Source organism: Alosa alosa, chromosome 19 (assembly GCF_017589495.1).
Source record: "Alosa alosa isolate M-15738 ecotype Scorff River chromosome 19, AALO_Geno_1.1, whole genome shotgun sequence".
Taxonomy (NCBI): Eukaryota; Metazoa; Chordata; class Actinopteri; order Clupeiformes; family Clupeidae; genus Alosa; species Alosa alosa.
In genome coordinates, this window is record NC_063207.1 from 4898042 (window position 1) to 4907703 (window position 9662).

At 42.4% G+C, this 9662-nt stretch overlaps 1 protein-coding gene across 1 annotated transcript; it reads right to left on the reverse strand.

Moving 5' to 3' along the window:
* Positions 1-861: 861 nt before the first annotated feature.
* dio2 (iodothyronine deiodinase 2) lies at positions 862-3998 on the reverse strand. Its single transcript, XM_048227801.1, has 2 exons — positions 3428-3998; positions 862-1898 (listed from the first exon to the last, which is right to left on the reverse strand). The coding sequence occupies exons 1-2, from the start codon at positions 3761-3763 to the stop codon at positions 1338-1340; spliced, it is 897 nt and encodes a 298-aa protein (XP_048083758.1). The 5' UTR covers positions 3764-3998; the 3' UTR covers positions 862-1337.
* Positions 3999-9662: the final 5664 nt, after the last annotated feature.

Below are 9662 nucleotides of genomic sequence, written 5' to 3' on the forward strand. Positions count from 1 at the left end.
GATGAGACAGTGGTTATGAACTCTTCAACAGGCATGTAGTTTTGCGTCTAGTCAGACCGATGTCATTTTTCATCCAACCAGAGACAGGGCTCAAAAACCCTTTCGTCAGTGATTTTCATACGTACACCAAGTCCGTCTAGACACCAAACCAGTTTCTGCATCCTGTCAGATGGACTAATGACCATGGAAGTGATTTTGGACCATTAAAGTCAATCACATGACTTACTCGTACACTTTATTTTTGTCAAACTTCCTGGTACAAGTTGATTCCAATTCTCCTGCATCCTACGTGCAGTATTCCAACACCACCAGACTACTCAGAACTTCCGAGGATGTGTCTGTGTGTCCGAGATTCATAAACAAGCGTTTCCCTATCCAACGACCCATGTTCATGCACCTCACCCCTTCATCACCAACACTGACCACCATCCTCTCTGAATTCCAGCAGCTATGCATTGCAGCTACTTAGCCTTTAAACGAAACTATGATCAAAAGAATGAATAACTGAATGAATGAATGAATGAATGAATGAATGAATGAATAACTGAATAAATGAGTGAGTGAAGCAAGTTTTCTGCCAGTGAGATAGATAACTGTCTAGTGTTGGAGCTAGCGCTTTAAGCATTGTTTAGAATATCAGGCGTGGTGTGTCTGGTGATTATACTAGTATGTGCTGGCAAGAGACAATGGAAAAGAGCAATGGAGTTACAGTCATCAAAGCTGGAGACATCCGCACAAGTACATCTGAACGCAAAATATACCTAACAGATTGTCACCTTCAACAAAAGCTTTGCAAGTGCATACACATACAAATTGGGCATATATTACAATGGAGTAAAAACAACAAACATTACAACTCAATAAAATAAATTAATTTATCTCTTTTTTTGTATAAAAGCTGGGTAGTTGTGCTTTTTCTCTGTTCAGCAATTTGGTTTTTCTTTTCAAAGGGTAATTTGTGTGGCATTCTGTAGCGTTGAGATTTTGACTAGAAATATTTTGAAAGACATTAATAGTGAATGTTATGTTGTATAGTTATCGATAGTGCATTAGGAGTACGCTTTGAGTTTGCTATGTCCAGCTTGGACTTTGTCCATTTACAACACAATCCATGTCATTTGAAGGTTGTGGAGAGTGTCCGTTTTCTTCTGATGAACTGTTGGTGGTTGCAGGATGTTACGTTAAACTTGGCTTCACTAAGGTCACCACGCAGCTCTGAGTGCATTACACCTTCCTTGTTTTCACCACTGTACAAAAATAAATTACTCTCTCTTTTTAAGGAAGGAGATCTGCAACTCTCTCACTCTCTCTTTCACTCTCTCTCTCATGGCTGGAAATTATCGCTTCCCATAACTTTGTTCAAGCCAGTGCCTGACTTCTTTCAGGTTGTAGAAAAAGGGACCCTTTCCTCCCAGGTAGGCTATTTTTTTCTTCTGGACGATGCACACCCTCTCGTACGACACGCCGTAGGCCACGTTGGCGTTGTTGTCCATGCAGTCGGCTACGAGCTGGCACTGCGGGGGCAGGGAAAACTGGTCGAGGAGCTGCTTGGCAGCCAGGACGCGTTCCTCCAGGCTGCGGTGCTTCCTCACTTCAAACGAGCAGGGCGACATGGGAGGGGCGGCCCAGCCATCGGAGGGGTGTGCCTCGTCGATGTAGACCAGGAGGAAGTCCGCCACATCGGAGAACTCTTCAACCAACCGCCGGAAAATGGGCAGTTGGCTAATGAAGGGGGGTCAGGTGGCCGAGCCAAAGTTGACCACTAAAGGGCGGTCGGACGACTCGAAGTCGAGGAGGCGGCACACGTCCTGGGGGTCGCTGGTGGGGCTGCGACATCGGCTGCTCAGACCGTTGACCTTCACTACCTTGGAGTTGGGTGCCTCGCTGCCGAGCTTGACCTGGATAACAAGAGGGAGAAGGAAAGAAAAAAAAAGCTTGTTATTAAATCATAATGTAATGCAGGAACTTTACCTCAAAGCATGTTTAAATGGCCAGTGACGTAATCATTTTGGCAAAACAAGGATCGACCCTCGCAATTACACATGCACTCACACAAAGACACACACACACACACAGAGGGAGAGAGAGAGTTAGAGTTCCTCATGTTCCTGGTGGAGTTTGTCATTACATGGGAGAGGCAGTTTACTCTAAATCATCTGAAGCCTTGCTTGGTTTTCTGCTGCTATGGTTACAAGTATTTTGTCTAAGTATGGACCCTTTCAAGAGAGTTCCATTATCAGCATCATAGTTGGCCCCACAAGACTTCCTTTTTAACATTCCATATGTTATCTTAATGCAGAGGAAGTAGATTGGGGCCCAAATAGAACGTTCAAGCATTGTTTTTGTTTTTATTGTTGAAAGGGTCTATAATCAACACCCAGCAGACTGTGTGCTAGCCAAGTCCAGCCCATAAGCCACTAGGATACAGAGGCAGTGCTACAATCTGGGGGCATGTTCGTGAGCCCCCATGTACATGCCCCCAGAGTGTATCCTGTAGCTGCCTGGCTACTTTAGCTGTTGGAACTAGCAACTCAGGCTAGGTAAAACTAATTGTTTTCAGGGTTTTTTTTTTGTACTGACAGTAGGCTACTTGGTGACCTATGTGAAAAATCGCTGGACTTCTCCTTTAATGATCTTTAACATAAAGAATACATACAAAGTCTAGGCTACTTGTTAAAAGTTATTCATGAGAGACCATGATAAATGATTTCATGTGTATTATCAATTCATCAATTTATTATAAACAGTAGGCTACATTAGAAAGTAAAGTAAAAGCAAGAGTTAAAGAAAAAGACCTAGAAAATATTAATAGAAAGGGAAGCGGTAGCAGGAAAGTAGCCTAGTGCTTGAAATACAGATTGTACAGTGTAGGCGTGAGGGGGAGTGTCACTAGGACTGTTACCTACTAATTTTACAAAATTAATTGTGCCTAGAGATTAAGGATGATTGCGTAAAGGAAGCAGTTCTTCGTAAGAAGATGTTATGAATGAACCACTATCGAAGTGTGAATGAACTTTTGTCCCTTCCTCAGACTTGGGAGTTGAGTTATGGCATCATAGCTGGGCACAACGATCAATGCCCACATACTGATTCTGTTGTAATGTGATAGCGCTTTGTTTGATTTTTTGGTCAAAAAGTAACAAGCACAGGAATCGTGACATTTGGTGACATTTTCAGCTGATTGAGGACATTGACTGTCGGTCTATGTACCGTTTGAGGAACAAACTTAAAGAATTTAATTCAGCTGGAAAAAAAACGATAGCCTATGGAATAGTCTTGCACAATGCAATGATAGATAGTTTAATCCTAATATAACTACGGATGGACTTCCTTCCTTGTTCTACCCGAATTTATAATAATTACCATTTTCACTTGTGGTTGTTTAGGTATCCCACTAATGAAGTGGCAGTCGTGCCGCTTCACATACCTGTTTGTAGGCATCCAGGAGAAAGCTGTTCCATATTGAGCGCACGCCGGCTGAGGTTAACATGCGCTGCCACTCGCCCACGGGCGCCGACCCCGAAAAACTCAGAAGTGATACCACACGTTTCACCAGCACCACCGAGTCGTAGAGTACGAAGAACAGACAGTTTGAAAAGAACCCCGGCAGGATCTGCAAAGTCACTAACAGGTCCACGCTAAGCATGCCCATTTTCCGATTCGCGGGTGGCGCGTCCACTCTTGAATCTTGTAAGTTCACCTTTTCTTGCACATTTTGGCCGTCGGTCTTCTTCCCCAACCGGTTGTTGTTACAAACTCTCATTAATGACTTGGAAAGTAAATTTGGGTGGATCCTCACTTGCGCCACGGTGTAACTTTGGGTGCATACAACTGCCCTCTGCAGAGAAGTAGTGTAGTAGAATGCAGACTTCAGACCAGCCAAGAGCAAGGTTGTCAAACTTTCCCCTGCCCCCTGTAATTACTGTTCCTCTCCGGTGAGAAACCGTCTCTGTCGCTGTGTCTTTTTATACCGTAAATCATTCCCTGCGCGGGACAAAATTTCTGGCTTATCTTGTGGGGAGATCGTGACGTCATCTAAGGGCTTTCTCTCCGGACAGACTAGGAAACAAAATTGATGGAAGGCGACAGCGGGGAATCTGATACCACCAAAGAAGACGCACAAATGTCAATTAGTAATTACCGATGCAGTTATTTAAATAGCCTACACTAAGAGAGATGCATAGAAAACACATTTGCTTGTATTCAACAGAAGATAGATCAGGTTTACTTTCCACTAGCCTATTCCAAACATCTCACTGACGTCAAAGTTATTGTATCCAACAACTGTAGCCTAATGTTGACATTACAAAGGCGTGCGCTATGATGCATGACATTTGAATATTTCCGTTTTGTTTGTATGGTAGGGTTAGCAACCTTCGCTGCTGTCTGAGCACGCACTAAATGAAGGGGAGGGAATCGTGGCGAGACGGTATGAGGGTGCCTGAATAGCAGCTCATAGAGCGCCTGGCTCACGTCAAAAGCGTGTTAGAGTGGTTTTCCGACCTCTGGCTGTCCCAGACACGGATGCGTTGGAACAGGTTATGGTTTCCCCTCCGAAACAGCAGGCGTTGTGCACTACGAAGGAAGCACTCTACTTGACCTCTACTTGAAAAAACAAAAAAGCAAAACAAACAAAACACCAAAGCCTTGTCATGAACATGTCACTGCAGATGCCGGACTGCGATACATTTCCAAGATATATTAGGCCATTGCTTATTATCCACATCTGCCCTCTGCTCTCTATATATTTGCAGATTTGTTAAATACATTGTGTATGAATGGTAACTCATAAACATTTCCACTTCATGTGCAATTATTGTTTTGTTATTATTATTGTTATTATTGTTTGTTAGAACTGTTTATGGCTCCTCTATGATACTGTTATGGCACAATGAACAATGACAAAAAAATGACACCTGCCATAGTTGTCAATCATATGGAAGAGGTAATAGAAAGCCACAATCACCTTATTTGGCATTTACAGGTTGAACTGAGGTGCAGTGGCTGTTTTAGATCAATCTATAGAAAAATCGTTTGATAGATAGATAGATAGATAGATAGATAGATAGATAGATAGATAGATAGATAGTTTGTAGAATTCAAACTTATCATATGTGCACATGCACTATGTGACTTTTGCATGTGCAGCTGTTACTCTCTGGTATGTATGTCTATCTATGGGTGTAGAAATAAAGGTGTATCACATTGCAGTATGCAAGGAGAGTCTGCCTTTGTTTTGGGCACTAACCCTTTAATGGGCTCATTAAATGTTCCATTTGAGCTCTTAAGCCATGCCACTTAGGTGGGTTACACTATAGTCTTAAGAGGATAGTCAGAAGTCAGAGGTCTAGTTCTAAAACAATTTTTCTCAAAGTGTAGTCTGGGGACCACTGGTGGTCCGCAAGCTATCTGAAGTGGTCCGCAAGCAGACATGGTAAAATATGATATGAATGGTTTGCAATATTGAACCAACTTCTGCAACACTGCCTATGTAAGCTACGCCAGTTTAAATCATATGAATCCTCCGATACAAAAAGCAGGGTGCAAAGACAATAAGCAAGGTGGTTCAGTGAGTAGGCCTTTTGTGTGTAATATAGCCTACTGTTAAAGTAGGTCTACTGTTTTTTTGTTTTTTTAGCTAGGTGGCCCGTGATTTTTTTTCCCACTGTTCCACTGTACCACTGTTCTAAACTGAGCCCATCTCCTTATGGCAGAAGGTTCCAGTGATATGACAGGTAGAGGTTCCAGTTGAAGACCACTGCAGTGTCAAGGGGCGGAGTAAATGGGGATAAAATTGTGTCCAACTGTCGTGTAGCATTGAATGCTCTCTGCCCGCAGTGGGTCCCTGAAATATGCTGTTCTACTGTGTCGTATTTCTTTCTCATTCAAAATAGCAGAACAATGTGTGTGACAGCAATGTATGCGAATGGGCAGCCGTGTCCTACTGGTTAGTGCTTCGGACTTGTAACCGAAGCGTTGCCGGTTCGAACCCCGACCAGTAGTGCCCTTGAGCAAGGCACCTAACCTTGCTCCCCGAGCGCCTTTGTAGCAGGCAGTTCACTATGTCGGGATTAGTGTGTGCTTCACCTCACTGTGTGTTCACTGTGTGCTGTGTGTGTTTCACTAATTCACGGATTGGGATAAATTTAGAGACTAAATTTCCCTCTCGGGATCAACAGAGTATATATACTTCTACTATAGGGAGCGGACAGGAGCGAACCTGAGGACGTTGTATGCGAAACGCGTTTGCTCTGAATAAAATCGAGTAAAAGTCAACAGTTTGCGGTAGAGCAATCTTAGTGTGCGGATAGAGCAATCTTATTTTTTGCTATTTAAGTATGTTCCTGCAATCTACCTGCACCTAACCAGGCTGTGCGTGGATCTTGGTTTCATTTGGAATACTTATACTATAGGAAATAGAAAGGGGACGTCTGGCCAAAGTTCTGCTAAAAAAATTGCGCAACGTGTCGCGTCCCATCCAGTTTTGACATTCCAATTGAAAACACAGTTATCGAACTGATATTGTGGCTAATGGTCACTCGCATGGCATGCAGTTTGGACATGCACATACGCACTGACATCAGTGTGGCACACTCCACTTTCCACGTTCTATGACATTAGATTCCATTCTTTTCGACACAAACCCATACACCACCACCGTAGACTACGATTTAGTTTTGTTGCCACTGATAAATAAAACCCATTGTCTATCGAATGCTTGTCAGTTAAAAATGTTTTGCCGCTGGTGTCTGGGCAGGTGGCAGAAAATGTCTGCAGACTCATTAGCGATGGAATTTGCGTGGCCATGGTTTATAGGGACATTGGAAATATAGGCTTTAATGGCCTCTTGGCCAGATGGACCTGCATATCAAATCCCAAATTTGTCAAAGGTTGGTATGGGTATTCCCAGGCTAGTGACTGACATGTCAGAGAGTATAAAGGATAGTTACAGTAGTGTTTGGGACCACCCTTTCTCCCCTAATCTCTTCCTCCTTCCCTTTGTTTGTACCCAATCACCAACCCCCCTTCTCCCCTCTCTCCCCTTTATCTCCCCTCTCTCTCTCCTCTCTCTCCCCTTTATCTCCCCTCTCTCTCTCCTTTCTATCCTCTCTCTCCCCTCTCTCTCTCCCCATCCTCTCTCTCCTCTCTCCCTTTATCTCCCCTCTCTCTCCCCATCCTCTCTCTCTCCTCTCTATCCTCTCTCTCCCCTTTATCTCCCCTCTCTCTCTCCCCCATCCTCTCTCTCCCCTCTCTATCCTCTCTCTCCTCTCTCTCTCCCCACCCTCTCTCTCTCCTCTCTATCCTCTCTCTCCCCTTCATCTCCCCTCTCTCTCTCCCCATCCTCTCTCTCTCCTCTCTATCCTCTCTCTATCCTCTCTCTCCCCTCTTTCCCCTCTCACCTCTCTATCTGTCCCACTCCCTGTCTGTGATTAATTCACTTAAGTATTTCTCAAGTTAAGCTTGTTAACAGATGGCTGCTGTCCACTATACCCAGCCCAATTAACCAGCTGCCTCCCAGTCCTCCACATGTATGTAAAGGGCAAAGCACCAAAGCACTACCCTGGCTAAAACCAGACTCGTTAGCAAACGAGCTCTCAGCTTTGTCTGGTTCCCAGGCCAAAGTGACTTTGTGGGCTAATCTGTGTATTCTTCAAAGTTTAACAATTCATTATTTAACCATTGTGTAGAGCACTTAGACTTACCCAGAGACAAGGCAAACTTGTCCCTTTTTCACCACAGACAATAGCATCATTGCACACAATTGTATGGCGGTCCCTATTCAAGCCATTTATTTAAACATTGGCAATACTGTGAATAATGGAGTTTAAAACGTAGTCTAGATTTGAATGGCCTAAATATGCCTGGACTTTTAGCTGTAATCTGTAACGTGGCGTCTATGATTGCTCTTAAAATAGAACGAGAAAAGAGATGAGTAACATTTGGAAGAGAGATTTGCTTTATCTGGCATTCAGTATTTTAATCCATCCTATTCCAACAGAGACAGGCTCTTTTTATGTCCCAGGACTGATTGGTGCTCTACACATATGGCCATCCATGCATGTATTTATAAATAAGTATAAGTATATATACTTATGTATATATACTTATGTTAATGTATTAAACAGCATCGTATGGCAGACTGACATCATGGAATCAGTTGTTTAGGTATTGAGTGGCTGTTGCTGTTGCATGAGATATTTTTTATTTGAGGAAAAGAAATGTACAATTTGGCATGATAATATTTTGTTGGTGACAAATAGATGTTTGTCTTTCACTGACTTGTATGTCACCTTGTGTATAATGCTAGAGATAGGGCATATTATAACTGACTTGTATATGTCACCTTGTGTATAATGCTAGAGATAGGGCATATTATAACTGACTATGTCACCTTGTGTATAATGCTAGAGATAGGGCATATGATAACTGACTTGGATGTCACCTTGTGTATAATGCTAGAGATAGGGCATATGATAACTGACTTGTATGTCACCTTGTGTATAATTCTAGAGATAGGGTATATTATAACTGACTTGTATGTCACCTTGTGTATAATTCTAGAGATGGGGTATATGATAACTGACTTGTATGTCACCTTGTGTATAATTCTAGAGATGGGGTATATTATAACTGACTTGTATGTCACCTTGTGTATAATTCTAGAGATAGGGTATATGATAACTGACTTGTATGTCACCTTGTGTATAATTCTAGAGATAGGGTTGTATATGATAATTCTAGACTTGTATGTCACCTTGTGTATAATGCTAGAGATAGGGCATATTATAACTGACTTGTATATGTCACCTTGTGTATAATGCTAGAGATAGGGCATATTATAACTGACTATGTCACCTTGTGTATAATGCTAGAGATAGGGCATATGATAACTGACTATGTCACCTTGTGTATAATGCTAGAGATAGGGCATATTATAACTGACTTGTATGTCACCTTGTGTATAATGCTAGAGATAGGGCATATTATAACTGACTATGTCACCTTGTGTATAATGCTAGAGATAGGGCATATTATAACTGACTTGTATGTCACCTTGTGTATAATGCTAGAGATAGGGCATATTATAACTGACTTGTATGTCACCTTGTGTATAATTCTAGAGCGTATATGATAACTGACTTGTATGTCACCTTGTGTATAATTCTAGAGATAGGGTATATGATAACTGACTTGTATGTCACCTTGTGTATAATGCTAGAGATAGGGCATATTATAACTGACTTGTATGTCACCTTGTGTATAATGCTAGAGATAGGGCATATTATAACTGACTTGTATGTCACCTTGTGTATAATGCTAGAGATAGGGCATATTATAACTGACTTCACATCCCTACGAGGAGCTGTGTGTGGCAGCAGACTTTGAAACTCCACTGGCATTGATCTGCCTCTGTTTTGTCTGGACCCAGTGGATGCCATATTAGTTTACTTTGGGTCACTTGTCTGGCTCCACTGTAGGAGCAGAATGTTGCAGGATACATGATACTAAATCCTACTCAACACAATACTATGTCCCTTTGACTCTCAGTCAAATGTCATGATAAACACAATAATTACTCTCTAATGGGCTTTATGGTGTTTAAAGCCCCCAATGTCGTCTTCCAAGCAGCGCTGCATGGAAGGCACTAGGGTTAGGCAAGG